This window comes from Rhincodon typus, chromosome 12, assembly GCF_021869965.1.
Source record: "Rhincodon typus isolate 14 chromosome 12, sRhiTyp1.1, whole genome shotgun sequence".
Classification (NCBI taxonomy): Eukaryota; Metazoa; Chordata; class Chondrichthyes; order Orectolobiformes; family Rhincodontidae; genus Rhincodon; species Rhincodon typus.
Genome location: NC_063343.1, coordinates 21,280,176 through 21,300,388, shown reverse-complemented (window position 1 = coordinate 21,300,388; position 20,213 = coordinate 21,280,176). Strand labels below are relative to the sequence as shown.

The window sequence follows — 20,213 nt, the reverse complement described above, 5'->3', positions numbered from 1 at the left end:
AACCCCCTTCCCCTCCCCCATTTCTGATGAAGGGTCTAGGCCTGAAACATCAGCCTTTCTGCTCCTCTGATGCTGCTTGGCCTGCTGTGTTCATCCAGCTCTGCACCTTGTTGTCGCGGATTCTCCAGCATCTGCAGTTCCTACTATCTCTGACATCAACTTTCCTGTTCCTCTGATGTTGCCGGGCCTGCTGTTTTCCTCCAGCTCCGCACTGTTGTCCCTTGCAGATCCTAACTGCTTGGGTAAATTTGTTTTCTAAACTGAGTTCCCACCATGAATGTGTTAATTGTTTTGCATGGGCATATTTCACAAATATTTTAAAGCTTTTAAACTCGCCACTTAATGTTCACATTTAAATACTTAATGTGCAACTAAACTTAAATTTCTGGGCTACATAGTCATCAAATCTTTATTTTACTTAGACTTGATGCATTGTTTTGTTTTTAGTGATCTGTACCTGATTATGGCAGTGAGAATATTTGTCGAGAAGGAAAATGAGTTACTTTGTAACCATACAAAGAACCACCCAAAGTTACTTTCTGGTTCAGGTAAGTGTTGTATGGCTGATTCAAATTGCTTTTTTAAAAAATTGATTGTATACCTGAGTAAGAAAGGTTTCATTAACTTGCCGTTATTTCATTATAGCTTTAGTCTACTATGATCTTTATCTCTCTGAATACAATGACCTTGACTTGTGGCACTCATTTTTGGCTAGAAATTGATATTTTTCTTTTATTTGTGAGCTGTTGCGGTGTAGTGAAAGGGCCCTTGCCTCTGGACTGAAAGACATGAGTTTAAGTCTCACCACCTCTGGAAATGTATAGTAATAGCTCTAATCCTATCTTTCTAAATCAATTTTTTAATTTTAAAACCTTCTTTTAGTCATCTGACCTAATTTCCTTGTGGCTGGATGTTTCAACTTTCAAAATAGTGCTTCAAACACCAGGTGTTCAGTTGTTCTTGAATTGCAACTTCAGAATTTTGACTCTTAAACTTCTTTTTTTTGTTTATGGCATTAAGCCTTCTTCAATCTGGCTGGCCTAGATTGAATTACTTTATTGAGGTGTTGTCACTTTTAAATGATGACAAATTGTAAATTTGTCAAATATATTGATATCGCTGGTATGCAAGACAACCTGTACTATTGACTGAACTCAAGTGAATGTAAAACCTCCTTGTTTTCAGCTACAATTGAAACATCTCTACTGCAGACTCCACGAACTGGAAAGGTGTTAACTACAACTCACTTTCAACCATCTGCAAGAAAAGCTCTAGGGGATGTGAACTGTCCTTTGCGAGCAGGCAGTATACCTGGTCATTCGCTGAAAAAGAAACCAGATAGAATCCACAAGAAGAAAAACAATGCTCAGATCATAAAAGCTGCTAAGGTAATTGAATATGGAATTCTTCAGTTTTGCAGGGAACAATTGGCTCAAGTGTTGAAAATACTTGAGTGAAGCAAAAGTGGCTATAGTTAATAACTTTGCTAGAATGGTTTAGTTTAAGGGTGTCTGTGTGAAGTTTTAATCTTGCCTGTCTTGGTATAAATATTGGCTGGTTCCAGCACCACTTTGGAGGTAGGATGACTAAGTCTTAGCAAATTACTACAGCCAAGGAGTTCAAGGTGAGAACCACTCAAACAACTTTTGTTCAGGCCTTTACATTGGGCAAGAATTATTTTTATTGCCAAACAATATCTATTCCCACACTAAAGTTTGTGTTGAGTGAGTTTTACTGAGGCTGTCTCTTTATTGCAACTAGGTTGGTTTTGGTGCATATAATTGCACTACACTAGTGTAGCAAACTGAATAGTACAAAGTTTTTAGATGAGAAAATTAATCTTGTCAAGTTTTCTCTTGTACTCCTGTACTTTGTGGGGAAAATTTGAGGTTTGCTTTTGGGAAGCCAAAGAATCATTCATTTTTTTTTTTCTTAAATGAGCAGGTGATAACTTGCATCTGTAGCAGCAACAACTCTTGTAGAAGGCTAGAGTAGGAAATACTACTTGGAAGTGAAATCTGCTTATGAGGATATAAGGCAGGTGGCAGTCACTAAGTTAGAATGTGTTCCTTGAATTGTGCTTTTTGTTTTAATATAAAGTGTAAAACACTGTCAGATATAGATGAAGTCTGCAATGCTTTTCCCCATAATGCATGCATTTTGTTTATGGTATATTCAGCAGCATTGTTCCTCAAAGTTTGCAAAAATTGAGAATTGATTATGCTTAGCAAGATTGAATTCTTTTTGGGTCTTTGTTTAAATGTCCTGCTCATTCTTTGGCTGGGGGATGCAGAAAATTTGAGTGAGTGTGAAACAAAGTTAAACTTTATAGGCTATAAAGCAGCTCTTGTGGTGTAGTGGTAGTGTTCTACCTCTGGTCCTGAAGACCTGGGTTCAAGCCCCACTTGCTTTAGAGGTCTGCTTATGACACATCTTAAACATGTTGATTAGAAAATAACAGACCTGGGGCTCTAACAATGATAGTTACTCTACCTTTTGAAGCTGTGCTTTGTTTCAAGACTCTCCTGCCTGAGGTGTCATAACATCGCTGAACAGGTTGTTTTTTTTTTTTAGAAAGTAGTGTGTAATCTATAAAGCTTGTTTTGAAATGCCTGGAAACATTTGACTATAACATGCTAATTAAGAACTACTTCTTCCAGCCCTCTGAAAACTCTTCCAATTCAGAACCACCAAAGTGCTCTGAAAAGTCTGAAGACTACCCTGAAATGGAAACTTTTATTCCATACAATCCCCTTGGTAAGAAACAAACTCTGGATATGGATTAGAGTAAAATCAAAGGATAACAAATCATGAAAAATGAGACTGGTGCATGTTTTTGGGGTGGAGAAAGACTTTTGCCCAATGCTCAACATCTGAGGGTTTCTCGTAATGTAAGGTGTTTTAGTGGACAAAAACTGTATATTGCAAACTGATTGCTGGTAGTATCTCCATTTCAACATGGAAGTTTTTTGTAAAGTTAATTCTGAAGGGTTTGCCTTTGAGGGAGTGAGTGACTTCTGGATCCCTCTAGTGTTCTCAGGGCATTCTTCTCCAATTTTCCCCACGAGCAACCTATATAAAGTTACTTATAACTTGTAAACATCAATGAAAAGATTACTGTACCAGCATTGGGTTTTTACTTAATGGTAAAGACAACAAAAAAATTAATGTTGAAGGGCTTTTGAGAACAAATTAAATTTTTTTTAGCCATAAATTGGGTCCAATATTGACTAACATTACTACAAAGCTGGTACTAGATGTTTGACTTTTTTTGGACTTTCTTATAAAGTTAATAACATGCTTAAATGCAATTCCTTGAAGCACTTTTAGGCTATGAAACATACCACATAGATGCATCTTCGATGTGGGTCGTTGTCTCAGGATGAACATCCTGATTGGTGTACTGTGTACAAATCTCAACCAAATCAGCGTAGACCTTCCCTATGATTATGGCTTTCTGCATAGGGGATCCAATGATTCAAAAATATTCCCTTGTATGGACAATCCTACTGCCTTTGCTGATCCCAACAACTTGCTTTTATGGATAAATTTCTACTTTATGAATAGTGCACTTTTGTGTGGCAACATTTTATAGCAAGAAAACTTCAACATTTTCCAAATGTTATAAATATTAATTACAGATTTTGAGAACTTTAATGTGCCAAAGGAACATAAACTTGATCACACTTGCCTGGCTGGTCTACCACTCCTCTTTCTTGAGAAAGAAGAAGCACTAATAGAAAAGGTGCTGAATAAAATCCCTTCACCTCCAAAATGGCCTTCACTTGTACAAGAATCCAGTAAGTACAGAATTTTGCTTTAAGGTTGGTTTTAATGTCCATCCATGAGGCCTGAATTTGCATTGTTGAGAGTTTCCTTTTTTGTATTTTGTCATGAAGATCTCCAATGCTGCCAATTTTTGCAATGATCCTGCTCACAGTTGCTGCTAACCCTCCAGCTGACAATTTTCCAGATTGCTGCTTGTGTCTGCACACTATACCTTGAGGCTGTTCTTGCTGTCTTGCACAGATCACCATGATCCTTCCTGAAGGAGGACATTGGGGAAGAAGGATAGAGGGTTGGTAAGCAGGAAGCAAATGGGTGGGGAGAAAAACTGACCTTATTTGGACTTGCATTGCAATGAAAATTGAAAAAATTTTTAGGACCCAGTTTTTAATGTTTAACATTCTGCAAGACCTTGGACAAGGTTTTTATTGGGTGGAATAGGGAAAATCAATCCACTTAAATCCAGTTGTTAAAGTGAGAGATTTTCAGGAATGCAACTAGTCTTGAGCAAGAACCTCATGCAAAATAATTGTTCATTGTGTTGTCTTTCTATCTGGGGAAATTTGCCTTTTTTTGCTTGCAGGTTTATTTGACTTTGATGTGCATGCTGACATTTTGGCAGACTTGGATGAAGTTGAATTGCCGACAATTGAAGATGACTTCTTGTGAAGATCTATGAATTGAAATTTCATCTTGCCTTTGGTATCAAATGTAAGCTGAAGTTTATCTGGATGATATTGCAAATGTTAGGGTTTTGAATGCATGGTTTGTGTAGGAAAACTCCTCACCTTGAACTTTTTTAAACTTCAATTAATGTAACCTAGCCAGTCTTTAAACACTTGCACATATGTCTTTTGTAGTGATATAGCATTGATGATTTTGCTGTTAATAAACTGGAAGAACTACAATAAAATGAACTGAATTTTGACTTCATGTCTGTCACTATTCCAGGATAGGGCATTTTGGAAAATTGTATACAGTGCTTTAGCTGTCTCTGCAGCCTCTAAAACCTCCAGGCTTTGTGTAATCTGAGACCCAAGTGTTCAGACCACTGTCTCCCTTTCTTTTAATCACTTTTGGTCCTCCTTCTTTTCTGTCATTTGTATTTGGTTAATGTCCATTCCAATAATGCTCCTGGTTTCACTTTTTTTGAGGGAGTGTTGCTTGCATTATTGCCTGATTATCCTTGTTATCCATTGGATTTCTTGGGGTTTCACTTTCTAAGAATGTGTAGATTTATTGAGGAATAATCTGTAATAATTGCCATTTATCTACTGATGGGGTGTTTTGAGTTTCCTAATATGAATCCAACTTGCCCCTCGGATATGCAACTGGCTTCAAACTTATTATTTTTGGAGTTGCACACTGTACTCCAACCTCGAGTGACCTGTCCTAGGTAATCCCTTAATTACTGTCCAATCTTGTTTTATGTAAACAAAAGTTTCTTTACAAGTAATTCTATGTTCTAGGAAACTGCCTCAAATGCATTGTGAACATTTCTCCCTCAATACTGAGATTTGAGGTTGAGAAACTCAACGTAAAAAGAATGTATTTGCAAACCCAGTGGAGCAGGGGATGGTGTGGTGTTACGTAGAAGTGTGTGCTATCTCTTCACAATGTCATCTTGCCTTGGGCAGTTCAGCAAAACCAGTGTATGAATTTCCTTTAGGCCTTCAGTACTAAATGAAAATTTTCATTTAAATTATCCCTTTTGTCTGTTCTATATAACCATTTTTCAACAATTGCCTTTCTTAAATCTCAGATGTGCAACTTCTTTAAGAGCTGGAGTCTCTAGCAACTTTCTTGATAAACCTCTGCAAAGAAAGTGCAATGTAAAATTTGCCATTTTGACTTGTTGTCTTAATACTCTATAAAAGCTAAAAGAACTGCAGATGCTGAGGATGGGTCACTGGACCCAAAATGTTAAACCTGTGTTTTTCCTTAGCAGATGCTGCCAGACCAGTGAGCTTTTCCAGCAACTTTTTGTTTTGATCAATACCTAGGATTGTTTAAATTCACATTTGACTACTTGGTACCTCTTTCAGATGATAAAACATTCATAAAATTTAGGCCTCAGTGTATATATTGTGGGTTCTGTAAGAATAGGAAAGACTATTTCTCCATGATCTGGAATTTTAATTGAATTGCACCTCAGACTTTAAGTTTCTGACAGTCTATGATACTGCTAAAGTAGTGAGTGGGGAAGCTGTCTCAGGCCACCTATTTTGTAGAGATACAACAAAATTTCTCTTAAGTGTGTTGTAATGGAGTCTCCCATTCAAGCAATATCTTTTTGCAGGTTAATTTCTCAATTCACTCCAATATCATCAATATTAAAATTATATTCTCTTGAATAGCCACACAAACATCCAGGTAATGGTACTATGGATAAAAGTACTGGACTGGAATACCTCCATTCAGATCACCATAACTGTGTTCACGCAAAGTTCATTGCTAGTGCTTGTGATTTGAGGTGAGCTTCCTTTACGTTTATCACTCACTATTACCATGCCATTCTATTCCTTTCTTTGGGTTCTTGACAGGTGGGTTTTTCTCTTCTTCTATGCAAGTCTTCTTCAAACTTGATGTGACAGAGTCCCCCATTCTTGACTATTACAGAAAGTTTATAAACTGCATTGCAGTTTAGTAAGATTACCTATGCTGAAGTCTCTCTGACAATAGTGATAGACCTGTCAAAGATTTGAAAGACCCTGATTTTGGTGTGTTTTTTCTATTGAGGGCAAGGAATTCACACTTGCCACAGTGAATGAAGTGTGATCTTCTCAGCCAGACCAAGGCCTGCCCCCACCCAAATCCCAGAGGAGTGATCTTTTCCAACCTGACAGTATGAAAAACTAGTCACTTTAGTCAAGATTAGTGCTTAACTCTCCAGAGCTAAACATGTAATTCAACATGAACAGGTCAATATACTCATTGCCTGCTTTTGTTCTGGTCTTGAGTTTTGAAAATGTAGGAAGGCCACTGTAAAGATCTGGTTGCAAGCTTTCCTAAATTATGCTGTGGAGATGCTGCTGTTGGACTGTGCTGGACAAGGTTAGAAGTCACACCACCAGGTTATGTTCCAATTTTTTTTTTCTTAAATCTCAAACTTTGAGTGCTGCTCCTTTGCCCCCTGACAGACAGTGCTCAAAGTTTGAGATTCCAAATAGACTGTTGGAATATAACCTGGTGTTGTGACTTCTGATTTTCATAATTGGAAATTGTAGGTAAAAGAATTAGTCTGTCTGTACAGAGGGAGAGTGCCCATCTGGAATCTGTTGGTGAGTTGGAAGTTTAGATGTGGTTTTTACAAAGGTAGAAGTCTTATCTAACTTGTACTTGAGTTGCTAATCTTGTTGAGGGACAGTTTTGAGATGAGAAGTTACCAGGCTGAGAACAGAAGCAAATGCTTGATATCCAAGAATCATTTTGACCAAATTCTAGCAGAATTAATTTAAAGGAGTGTAAGTGTGTTTTATTCACTGATTTACAAATTAGAGGAGGTATTCCATTCTGGTTAACTTACTAAGTACCACCTTAGTTGACATTTGTTTTGGTTGAAGAAAATCACTTGAGATTGTGTTGATTCGAGGTTTGGTGTTTTTACTTCTAAGGAAACCAACATTAGTCAAAGAAGTCATGAAAAACTATTTATTGAAAGATGACATAACAATGAACAAAACCAGCATACACTTAAGCAGGAACAAAAACAGAAGTTGTTGGAAAATCTCAGCAGTTCTAAGAAAGGATCACTGGACCCAAAACACTAACTCTAATTTTTCTTCACAGCTGCTGCCAGACCTGCTGAGCTCTTCCAGTAACTTCTGTTTTTGTTCCCAACTTACAGTAGCTGCAGTTCTTTTGGGTTTTATACATTATAAACACTCCAAAGAAACCAACTAAATTAGGAACATAAAACAAAAATTCTACTACAAGTAGATAAATGGTTGAGGTGGGAATAAAACAAATTCAAGGTTAGAATATTACTAACAGTACTATTGCAGAAATGTTACCAATGAAAATAGAACAGGTAACTTTGACATTGAATAATGACCTGATTATCTCTTGTTTTAATGAGAAGTGAATTTAATCATGCCTGGAGCATAAACTTCAGATGGATTGCATGCAGAAGTGGGGGGAAATAAAGTTAGCATTGTCCTTTTGGACTTTCATGATAGATACCTTCTCCTTACAGAAAGACTGGTAGTTTAACCTGAGGGTCACCATCCTTCAGGGAAGGGGAGAGAGTGAGGACAGACCTCCTGGTCACCTCAGCCACTGCGAATTGGACCCATAATGTTGGCATCACCAGCTGTCACACTTTTAATAAACATTCCAAAACACTTCTTGTATAAAGGCTTTTGTGTGCAGTAGTGCAAGTTTGTGGCTACACTTGGATTTAAGCGCTTGAGCCGGATATTTGCCCACGATTAAAGTGCACACGCCAGACTCTGGTCATAATCCGCCAAAACTAGGAATGCTGAAGAAACTATCCTAGCATTGGGTCAGAGATAGTAAGAACTGCCGATGCTGGAGTCAGAGATAACACAATGTGGAACTGGAGGAACGCAGCAGGAAGAAAAGGGTCCCGATTCGAAACGTCGGCGTTCTTGCTCCTCTGCTACCTGGCCTACTATGTTCCTCCAGCTCTACACTGTACTATCTAACACTGGGTCAGTTGTGTTTCACTTTCCAGTACCACCACCTTTTTGGAACGAAAACTGAAGTTGCTAGAAAAGCTCAGCAGGTCTGGCAGCATCTGTGAAGAAAAAACTCAGCATTAACGTTTTGGGTCCGGTGCCCCTTCCTACCACCACCACCTTTTGGAGTTCACCTGAGGAACCTCCGTGCAGTAACGCGAGATTTGACATCTGACAAGTAACACAACGCGCATGCGTACGTTCTCTTTTCACCGGCGGCCATTGAGGACCGAGCAGGAGGGTAAGGATTGAGCTGGTGATATCCGTTAACATCTTCGTGTTTCCTAGCTTAACTGCGGTAAAGTGATCCTAGATACTGAGTCGGAGACCGATTCGCAGGTCATATGTGGTAATATTTTTTAAAAAAGGGAGTGTGGAACGGTGTTAGATGGGAAGTATAACGTAAGAACCGGTGGGGCCCACAGAGCGGGCGGTAGAGACAAGGCGGGGACCTAGAGAGTCCATGTTCCCCGGTGTTACCCAATTCCTGCTGGAGTCATTGTCCCCGATGTTACCCAGCTGCTGATTGGGTACAGGAGGCTGGTTTCAGGCCCAGTGTAATAAATCTCCTGATTGATCTGATGCCGCCTTACTTTACCTTATATTTCAAAGCTCTGGTCTGATTCCTTTAACTCACGTTTTCTAGTCTAACAACGAGCAGCTGATTTAACGTTCGTGTTTCTCCTGTGTGCAGCCAATATGAAGTTCAACCCCTTTGTCACATCTTCCCGGAGGAAGAATCGCAAGAGGCACTTTAATGCTCCATCTCACATTCGCAGGAAAATTATGTCCTCTCCACTCTCCAAGGAGCTGAGGCAGAAATACAATGTTCGCTCGATGCCCATACGCAAGGATGATGAGGTTCAGGTAAGTGAAGTAAATTCTGGACTTTAATGCACAGAAAGTTTTTTTTTTTAAATTAAATGTGCATATTAGAAATAAACACATGGTTTCATTTACAGCGTCACCCAGCCTTTCTGTTTCAGATATTGATTACTATTGGCTTCTAACATTTTGTGCTTCCACACTTCGTTCACGTCTGTGCAGATGCTGTGGCTGTCATAATTGTGATTCCAGAAATAGAGGGAGTTACAAAAAAACGTGAACCGACATCTGTAAAGTGAAAGACTGACTGACTGTCTTTGTCTTTTTCTAAGTGTGTGCTCCATGGAACTGATGCTGTCAGACCCATGTATTTGGAATTCTGCCATTTTTTAAGATCGCAAAGTGGTGCAGTTCAGAATTTCTCTCCTTTTTCAAACTTACAGCAGTTTCTTCAGTTTTTTTTTAAACACATTGATATAGGAGTGTTACAGTGGACCTATAGTGTAATTTAGTATTGGTGGTAGTTAACAGTTTTTAGAATGAAATAATAAGTATTCACACTAGTAAACACTCGTACTGTCATTAGCATGTGCTATTTGTCATCGCTTTCTTGAAAGTTCAGGTGACCAGTTGTGCTGCTTCCGTCATTATATTTATGTCTGCCTTTGGACTCATATACAGTCTAGTACTTAGGTTTTCAGGATGCTGAGTTAACATTCCCTTATCCAGTCAGTGTTGATTTTCTGTTTCTATTTTTTGTGGAGCTTTTTTCTGCAGCTTGCTTTGAGGCTTTGACCTGGCACCCTCCTCTTGACCTGAGGAATCTTTATCATATTTAGTGTGGATGAGATGACTTATTGACAGTGCTTGGATAGATGAACTATCACTGTTCTGCTTTAACATATTCTATTCATCATCCATTACCTTTATGCTTCCTAGGTTTAAATTCCCGTGTCACATCTTACCACTTTCTCAGACCCTTGTTCTTCTGACTGTTAACACTTTTGCATTACCAATTCCCTTTGCTTCCCTATTGGTGACTGTTCCTTTGATCAACCAGGATGGTTTAGAATTTTGTCCCTTAAGTCTTTTCTCTTGCGACCCTTCCATTAAAACTCACCTCTTTTGATTGATCATTCGTCCAGGCCTCCTTAATTCAAATTTCTCTTTTTTTTTCTGCTTCGGTGAAGTGCCTGTGAATGTTCTTCTTTAACTCTGCACATATTTGTAAATTGTGCATGTGTATCCTTCCACTGTGGAATCAGCCCATTCACCCCATCGAATCTTCTGAAGAACATTCCATTTCCCATAGCTAATTCAACTAAGCTGAACATCCCTGGACACTAGGCAATTTAGCATGGCCAATCCACCTAATCTGTACATCGTTGGACTATGGCAGGAAACCAGAGCACCAAGAAGAAACCCACACCGACATGGGGAGAGTGTGCAAGCTCCACACAGACGGTCGCCCAAGACGAATCAAACCTGGGTCCCTGGAACCATTGAGCCAACATGCTGCTATTAGCTAGCAATCTTCGGATTTACTCGAGAACACTGTACTTCTTACTTCCTAATGCATCAGGAATTCAAGAATAATTGTTTACCTTAAAACAATGAAACTGTTTCATCAGATGATGAACTTAAAGCGCAAATACTTTCTTCTTAAGCTGTACAGGACATTTTTGAAATACTGTGTGCAATTCTGGTCTGCCTGCTGTAGCAAGGATGTGGTGAAACTTGAAAGGGTTCAGAAAAGACTTAAAGGGATGTTGCCAGGATTGGAGGGTTTGAGCTAAAGGGAGAGGCTGAGTAGGCTGGGGCTGTTTTCTCTGGAGGATCGGAGGCTGAAGGGTGACCTTTTATAGAAGTTTATAAAATCATGAGGGGCATTGATAGGATAAATAGCCATGGTCTTTTCCCTGGGTGGGGAGTCAAAAACTAGAGGGCATAGGTTTAAGATGAGAGGAGAAAGATTTAAAATGGACCTAAGGGGCATTTTTTTTTTCATGCAGAGAGTGGTACTTGTATGGAATGAGCTGCCAGGGGAAGTGGTGCAGGCTGATACACTTACAACATTTAAAAGGCATCTGGATGGGTATATGAGTAGGAAGGGCTTAGGGGGATATGGGCCAAATGCTGGCAAATGGGACTCGGAAAAATTTAGGATATATGGTTGGCGTGGACGAGTTGGACTGACGGGTCTGTTTCCGTGCTGAACATCTGTATGACTCTGAGAGTTTCCATAAATTGCTAAAACACAAGCACAGGGTTTCAATAAACAACATCCATATACAGGAAATTATAATAACTCTAATGTTAAAATTACATGTTTGATATTTGTTATCTTGTGTGCAGGTCGTCCGAGGACATTACAAGGGTCAACAGATTGGTAAAGTTGTCCAAGTATATAGAAAGAAGTATGTAATCTATATTGAGCGTGTGCAGCGTGAAAAAGCCAATGGTACCACAGTTCATGTTGGCATTCACCCCAGCAAGGTATGAATGGCAGAATTTTGTGTGGTTAATATCACCAAGTGAATCTTGTCTAATTAGTATAGTAATGTGGGCAGCAGAGTAACTAAACAGATGCCCTGCTTTTGGGTTGATTATTGTGACGAGAAAAGTTTCAACTATACATCAAAAGTTAATTTGAGCGTGTGGCTGAAGCTGATCCTTTCAGTGCAGTGCAGGGAATGCCAGCTTGAGGATGAGACATTGCCTTAAGTGAAGATTGGAAAAACATGTAATGTTTATTTAGAGGGCAGCATGGAAGTTCAATCAGAAACCTGGCCAACGTTGATTCCTCAATAAACCCTGCCATTCCTGGTGTGAGACCTTGTCCGCAAATTAATTAATGTTTTGTTGTTTTCAAGGTCACCATATTTCAAAATCACTCTTGATATTTTGAGTCATTGTGAATGTTCTCTTGTTTTTCTCCAATATTTAATGATCTTGGAATTTGCCATTCTCAAACTAGCATATAAGTTTTTTTTATAGTTTTCAAAATTCTGAAGTTTTGAGTTTTTCTTATAAACTGGTGAGTTGCTTGAGGTTAGATCCAATGTTTACAGTTGCAGGTTTTGTATAGAACAGTCTGGATCCAGTTTGATTAGTCAACAGAAATATCCACGTATAGGTTACCCTGTGACCTAACAACAAAGATGGGGCATATGTTTGTCTTCATCACAAATGAAAATTTAAGGAGCATGAATAAATGAGAGTAATTATGATGGAGGAGGTTTTTCAGTTCATCCTGGCTGTCTGCAAATTAATACTGCCAGTTTCATTCCCCTGCTCTATCCCCACAACCTTGTAAGTTTATTATGCTTGAGTGTCTAGCTAATTTTTCTTTTGAGATCACTCATTGTGTATGAGAGTAGTAGAAGCACAGATGGTGGGTTCCAGGTCTTTACTATTTGCTACAGAAAAAGATTTCCACGTGTTATGTAAATAAAGTATCTACCCGGTCTCTTAGCATATAGTTAGTACGTACATTGTTAAAGCTATTGATCTCAAAGTGGCACGATGGCCCACTTACAGCTATGACATCTCGAGGCTAAGCGAGAGCGTTCTAGAACCTGAAAGTAACTGAGTGTGACATTTTGCAATAGGCTTTCCTCAATAACTCCCTGTTTCCCAAGTTAATTATTGAGCAGAATTTTATGTTCTGCTCTTTGTATGATGCGCATATCCCTTGTTTGGGGTGGTGGGGGAGAATTTCCAAAACCTGGTTTCTATCTAATACCTTTCACAGATAACATCCTAGGTTGATTGGAGGTGAGGACAAGTTGTCATGGTTAAATTCTACAAGCAACACAGAGACACAGATTGGTAGTCCAGTCCAATTTTGTATGTCTGGTCAGGTAGCTTTCTGCTGCAAATCAACCATGGTTAGTTCCATACCCAAGTACTGTATTAGTAATATTATGAGATTAATAATTCTGACACTGTCTAATGATCTATTAAGTTTGACATGAGCTTGCTCAAAATTATGGTACTCCCTAACAACTGAATCTATCTCATTTACGTGTAAACAAAAAAACAGCTTCTTACCTTTTCTGGGCCAATTGGGATGAGCAACTAATGCTGGAGTTGTTAGTGGCACCCACATGCCAAATAAAATCCCACCACAGCAGATAGAAGTTTTAAATTTAGCTAATGAAACAAATCTAGATTAGAGTTTGCTATGGGCAGAGAGAAGCGATGCCACAACTAACAAGTCAATTCAGGCTCTGCAAACCTACCACATGTGAACATGATTAGTCCTGGACAATTAAATAATTAAAAGAATGGGGCTGCTTCGTGAACGTTCCCTGTCCTCCGAGCATGATATTTGAGTTTAAAGGATGAGACCACCATATTTACAGTTATTTTCAGCTAGAGGTACTAAGTGAATTCATTTCTTCATCCTCCTGAGGTACCCACCATCATAGAGGCTAAACTCCAGCCAGTATGCTTTATTCAAGGTTTTATCGTAAAATTACTTAGCACACTGAAAATGTTATCAGCTCCCAACTTTAGAACTGAAAACTTGTGTTTCAGAATTAGTTGTGCCTCTAATCAAGCTTTTCCAGTGCAGCTACAATGCTAAGCAGAGGATGAAACGCTGCTTGGCTTATGGCCTTATTCCAAAGAGCAGAACAAATCCAAACCAGCCAAGATAACCCAATCAGTCTGATTTCAGTCATCATCGAATTGATGAGAAGTGTCACTATGTTTTACAGGGCAGCACACAGGTACAACAATAATCTGCTCATTTTGGCATCTGCCTTTCCTGCTTGGCTCCAGAATTAATACAGCTTGCGGTGGCCTTCTATACATCACAAGGCTATTTGGTGATGATTCCATATTCTTTAGTTTCTTTCGCAACTGTTCAGATGATGTTGCGGTCCTAAATATGTAGCAAGACCTGGACGATGTTCATAGGCTGCTAAGTGGTACTTGCATCATGTACCATCATACAAACAAGGAGCAGAAGTAGATCATTCAGCCCGTCAATCCCAGCTGATATGATTGTAACCTCGAATCCCATTCCCACCTACCCTGATGACCTTGGTCTACTGAATCTATATGGATAGAACTAAGAAATAAAAAGTGGAAGACAGTATTGTACTATAGACCCCCCAACAGTCGGCGGAAGATAGAAGAACAAATATGTAAGGATATAGCAGACAGCTGCAAGAATAATAGGGTTGTGATAGTGGGGCATTTTAACTTTTCTAACATTGACTGGGACTGCTGTAGTGTTAAAGGAAACGTCCCACGAGAGATGGGGCAAAACTTCACCTCCTCTTGCCAAATAAGGCAGGGCAAGTGATAGAAGTCTTAGTGAGGGAGGACTTTGGGACCACTGATCATAACTACTTTAGTTTTAAAATAGCTATGGAAAAAGATAGGTCTGACCCACAAGTTAAAGCTCTAAATTGGGGCAAGGCCAATTTTGATGGTCTTAGACAGGAACTTGCAAAAGATGATTGGGGGGTGCACGCTGTTTGCAGGCAAAGTGATGTCAAAATTCAGTTCATTAGGGTTCAGGGCCAGCATGTTCCTGTTAGTGAACAGTAAGTGTGGCAGGAGTCAGAAACCCTAGGTGATGAGAGTTAATGAGGCCCTGGTCAAGAAAAAGGAGAAGAGGCAGCTGGAATCAAGTGAATTCCTTGAGTACAGGGGTTGCCGGAGTACCTTTGAGAGAGAAATCAGAAGGACTAAAAGCGACAAGAGATGGCTTTGGCAGATAAGGTAAAGGAGAATCCATAGAGATTCTACAAGTACATGAAGGGCAAAGAGTGACTAGGGAGAGAAAAGGGCCTCTTAAAGATCAACATGGTTGTCTCTGGAGCCACGAGTGATGGATGAGATCCTAAATGAATATTTCTTGTCAGTCCTTACTGTTGAGAAAGGTATGAATGCTAGGGAACTTTGAGAACTAAACAGTGGTGTATTAAAGAGAATCCACATTACAGAAGAGGAGATGCTGGCAGTCTTAAAACACAATAAAATAGATAAATCCCTGAGACCTGATGAAGTGTATCCCAGGACATCGTGGGAGGCTAGGGAGGAAGTTTGTAGGGCCGTTAGGCTGCAGACAAATTCCTGGGAACTACAGACCGGTCACCCGAATGTGTGTGGCAGGTAAGTTGTTAGAGGGGATTCTGAGAGACAGAATGGAGAGGCAAGTACTCATGGGAGATAGTCAGCATGTCTTTGTGTATGGGAAATTGTGTCTTACAAATTTGATACAGTTTTTGTTTTTGAAGGGGTTACCAAGAAAGTAGATGAGGGCAGTGTGGTAGACATCTCCATGCACTTTAGCCAGGCCTTTGACAAGGTACTGCATCGTAGTTTGAGTAAGGTTAAATCCCATGGGGTCCAGGGAGAGCCATCCAATTGGACACACAATTTGCTTGGTGTTAGAAAACAGAGGCCGTGCTAGAGTGTTGTTTTTCAGACTGGAAGCTTGTGACCGGTAGTGTGCAATAGGGGTTGGTGCTGGTTCCCTTCTTATTCTTCATTTATATGAATGATTTGGATGAGAATTTAGGAGGTATGTTTAGTAAGTTTGCGGATGACACCAAGATTGGTGGTGTAGTGGACAGTGGAGAAGCTTATCTGGGATTGCAGTGAGCTGTTGATCAACTAGGCCAGTAGACTGAGGAATGGCAGGTGGAGTTTAATTTGAATAAATGCAAGATGTTGTATTTTGGTAGGTCAAACTGGGACAGGACTAAACAGTCAATGGTAGGGTCCTAGAGAATGTTATAGAACAGAGAGATCTAGAGGTACAGGTTCATAGCTGTTTGAACGTAGGATCACAGGTGAACAGTGCAGTGAAGAACGCTTTTGGCATGCTTGCTTTCGTCAATCAAACCATTGAGTAGGGAAGTTGGTTTGCATTGTTGCAGCTGTACAAGACTTCGAGGCTGCATTTGGAGTACTGCGTACAGTTCTGGTAGAAAGGATATTATTAAACTAGAAAGAGTGCAGAAAAGATTTATTGGGATGTTACCTGGACTGGAAGTTTTGAGTTATAAGGAGAGGGTGGATAGCTTGGGACTTCTATCCATGGAATGTAGGAGATTGAGGTGACCAAGTAGAGGCCTATAAAATTGTGAGAGGCACAGATAAGGTGGATAGCCAACAGCTTTTCCCCATGTAAGGGGAGGCTAAAACTGAGGGCATAGGTTTAAAGTGAGAGGGGAGAGGTACGAAAGAGTCCAAGGGGCAATTTTTTCACGCAAGATGGTGAATGTCTGGAACAGGCTGCCAGAGGTGGTGGTGGAACATGTACAGTTTTGTCATTTAAGAAACATTTAGACATGGATGGGATAGGTATGGAAGGATATGGAACTAGTTTAACTGTGAAAACTGGGCGGCATGGGCATGTTGGACCAAAGGGCCTTTTTCCATGCTGTAGACCTGTATATCCTCTCAGATTCTTGTTAAACAAGGAAACATCCACCTCCACCTTAAAAAAAATTCAAGGACTGTGCTTTATGAGAATACAAAATCTCAATTAATCCCTGACAACAAGGTGCAGGGCTGGATGAACACAGCAGGCCAAGCAGCATCATAGGAGCAGAAAGGCTGACGTTTCGGGCCTAGACCCTTCATCAGAAAAGGGGGAGGGGAACGGGGTTCCGAAATAAATAGGGAGAGAGTGGGAGGCGGATAGAAGAGGGATAGGTGGAGAGGAAACAAACAGGTCGAAGAGGCGGGGATGGAGCCAGTAAAGGTGAGTGTAGGTGGGGAGTTAGGGAGGACGGACAGGTCAAGGGGGCGGATGAGGTTAGTCAGCAGGAGATGGGGTGCGGCTTGAGGTGGGAGGAGGGGATAGGTGGGAGGAAGAACAGGTTAGGGAGGCGGGGATGAGCTGGACTGGTTTTGGGATGCGGTAGGGGGAGGGGAGATTTTGAAGCTTGTGAAATCCACATTGATACCATTGGGCTGCAGGGTTCCCAAGCGGAATATGAGTTGCTGTTCCTGCAACCTTCGGGTGGCATCGTTGTGGCACTGTAGGAGGCCCAGGATGGACATGTCGTCTGAGGAATGGGAGTGGGAGTTGAAATGGTTCGCGACTGGGAGGTGCAGTTGTTTATTGCGAACCGAGCGTAGGTGTTCTGCAAAGCGGTCCCCGAGCCTCCGCTTGGTTTCCCCGATGTAGAGGAAGCCACACCGGGTACAGCGGATGCAGTATACCACATTGGCAGATGTGCAGGTGAACAGGGTGAGGGAGGAGGTATGGGTGCAGGTGTAGCACTTCCTGCGGTTGCAGGGAAAAGTGCCGGGTCTAGTGGGGCTGGAGGGGAGTGTGGAGCGGACAAGGGAGTCACGGAGAGAGTGGTCCCTCTGGAAAGCAGATAAGAGTGGGGAGGTCTCTTGTTGGGGAATGATCAAAGGAATTTACCTTGACCTTCAATGGCTTTGCTATCGTTTAATCACCCACCATCAACATCCCATGGATTACCTTTGATTAGACACTTAACTTGACCTATCACATAAGCATTGTAGCTACAAGAGCAGCTCAGAGGTTTGTTATTCTGCAGAAAGTGACCTAAATCCTGATTGTGCAAAGTCTTGGAAAAGACATGTTTCTCCCCAAATACTGCCAGACCTGTGTCTCCAGCACTTTGTTTTTGTTTCCGCTCCTCAGTATTTCACTTCTATTTAGGTTTAATGAGTGTTGGATTTGGCAGTAAAGTACACTGGACCAGGATTTGGATTGTATGGGGTTTTAATTCTTGAACTCTTAGTTCTTAGCTCAATATGTTACAGAAACTATTTAACTTTTAAAGAAAGGGATAAATATTTAATGCAGCTCATTTGATTGGCACCTTTTTTTTTTCAGCAAAGCCATCTCTGGTGACATGATGAATAACTTCCTATTCTGTAAACTTGTATGTCTCTTGTATGCTGGCCAGCATTCCTCATTCAGTTACTGTGAAAACAGTTTTGTTTATGATCTGGCTATTTTGTTCACTCTCAAATCATGGCACTTGAAAATAAACCATTGTATTTTGAGATTTTTTTTCAGTTATGACACTTTAAGTAGGATTTAAATGATAGGTGGTGGTTTTATTCCGGTGGGGGTGAGATTTTTGGGCATGAAAGAGGAGTGCATCTAAAATACTAGAACTCTGCATTTATTTATAGCTACTGACTGGCTGTTTCTCTCTGTTTCATACTGGTCTCTGATTAGCATTGTTGTATATGAAGAATTAACAGCAAAAATTCATGTAATTTCTTACAGGTAGTTATTACCAGGCTAAAACTGGACAAAGATCGCAAGAAGATCCTGGAACGCAAGGCAAAATCTCGCCAAGTTGGCAAAGATAAGGGCAAATATAAGGAAGAATCAGTTGAAAAAATGCAGGAGTAATTAAATGTTCCACTTTGGCTGCTTTCAATAAAGACTCAAACAAATCATGTGCTAGCTTTCTTTTAATGAAATCTTTTATCAGTGTTGTTTAGAAATGTGGATTGTATCTTTCAATTATTTTGGGGAAACTCATTCATTCTCTAGTTGATTAGAACTGGAATTTTTCATGAGGATATTCCCTTTTTGTGTCCAAAGTACCAAGTTCAGCTCAAAGTGGCATTCTTCTCACATTTTCCTTTCAGTGGGAAAGTATCTTGCAACATGTGGGTGTACCTACATCAAATGGGCTTCAGTGGTTCAAGGAGGGCATTCACTGTCACCTCATGGACAACTAGGAATAGGGATGAAATGCCGCTCAGTCAAGTGTGTCAAGGCATTTGAAATGACTATATATATTAGGATGGTGTTAGACTGTGACAATGGAATTTGTGGGGAGGGGGTAGCATTTGGATTAAATTGAATCTTTAATAGAAAGGAGAGTTAAATATGTGATGCACATCACAAATTTTAATCTTGTTCAGCTGCCAGTACCGTAAACCCATTTGCCCTGACTACCTACCTTCCCTCCTTCAGGGATAAGAAATATCTACCATTTAGTGGAATTCTTGCTCTGGGCCTATGGAATTCTATTCAATTAATGTTTTGTCACTCTCTGTCTCCTCAGGAATGTATTTAAAATATATTGGAACTTAAATTTTTCTTTTAATGTTTTGACTGTTGGACATGGTGCTGGTACTTAAGCTCTTCAGTAGGGAGAGGTGGATCAAATATACCATGTGCAGGTAACAAAGCAGAGGAACTTCCAGGATCCCATGAGCATGAGGCAAGTGGCACACTCAGTGAGCTTGGCTGCCGACTGGGAAGAAATTAGGTGCTTGGCGATTGCCTTCTGAAGGATGCAGTTCACAAGCACCATGCAGAAGTGCAATAGTCCAGCTTTCATTTCTCCATTCATTCTGCCAACTGCACCTTTTTTAAGATCCTCAATGTTTCTAGATATTTTAATTACTTATTTAACAATGCCACAATTCTTCTGCTTATCAATTTTTATTTGGAAAATTTATCCTATTCCAAAGCTCATGCATTTTGATTATGATTCATAAGTTCATTAAAAAATCTTGAAGCAATTCTGAAATAAAAATCTTTCTCTGCTACAGATTTAAAAAAATCCTACGTTCAACCTGTTATCTCCACTTCACTATGTGATGTGGGCTGGGGTTCAGCATCCTGAAGCTTGACTAAACAGAATTCTCAGTCTTGGAACAGAAACAGGTCTGCCAGCACCTGGAGAGAAAGCAGAGTTAATGTTTCGAGTCCAGCTGCCAGATCTGCTGAGTCTCCAGTAATCTCTTTTGGTTTCCACTTTTCAGAATCTGCAGTTCTTATTCCGAGTCTTGACATTTATCCATCATGAATTTCCATCATAGTCTGACCTGGGCAAACTTTCTCTTTCAGACTGCTGAGCGCTCTTGGCATTAAGGCTTCTCCATTGGACAATTCTGCATGCATTTTGAGGTGGGAAGCTG

General features: G+C 40.2%; 2 protein-coding genes across 7 annotated transcripts in view; both read left to right on the top strand.

Moving 5' to 3' along the window:
* Positions 1–4,714, top strand: part of pttg1 (PTTG1 regulator of sister chromatid separation, securin) — a 6,458-nt gene extending 1,744 nt beyond the window's left edge. For 5 of the 6 annotated variants that reach the window (XM_048604012.1, XM_048604013.1, XM_048604011.1 and 2 more), the window contains 5 exons: positions 448–548; positions 1,186–1,388; positions 2,661–2,757; positions 3,642–3,800; positions 4,370–4,714. In XM_048604012.1, the coding sequence (XP_048459969.1) occupies positions 464–548; positions 1,186–1,388; positions 2,661–2,757; positions 3,642–3,800; positions 4,370–4,455 (630 nt within the window). In that variant the 5' untranslated portion in view covers positions 448–463 and the 3' untranslated portion in view covers positions 4,456–4,714. Of the gene's footprint in view, positions 1–9; positions 243–447; positions 549–1,185; positions 1,389–2,660; positions 2,758–3,641; positions 3,801–4,369 lie in introns of those variants that run through there. The other variant, XM_048604014.1, reaches the window with a different exon arrangement.
* A 3,896-nt stretch (positions 4,715–8,610) lies between these two features.
* On the top strand, positions 8,611–18,734 carry rpl26 (ribosomal protein L26). The gene is made up of 4 exons (XM_020516061.2): positions 8,611–8,727; positions 9,181–9,353; positions 11,667–11,807; positions 18,559–18,734. The coding sequence occupies exons 1-4, from the start codon at positions 8,679–8,681 to the stop codon at positions 18,685–18,687; spliced, it is 492 nt and encodes a 163-aa protein (XP_020371650.1). The 5' UTR covers positions 8,611–8,678; the 3' UTR covers positions 18,688–18,734.
* The last annotated feature ends 1,479 nt before the right edge of the window (positions 18,735–20,213 follow it).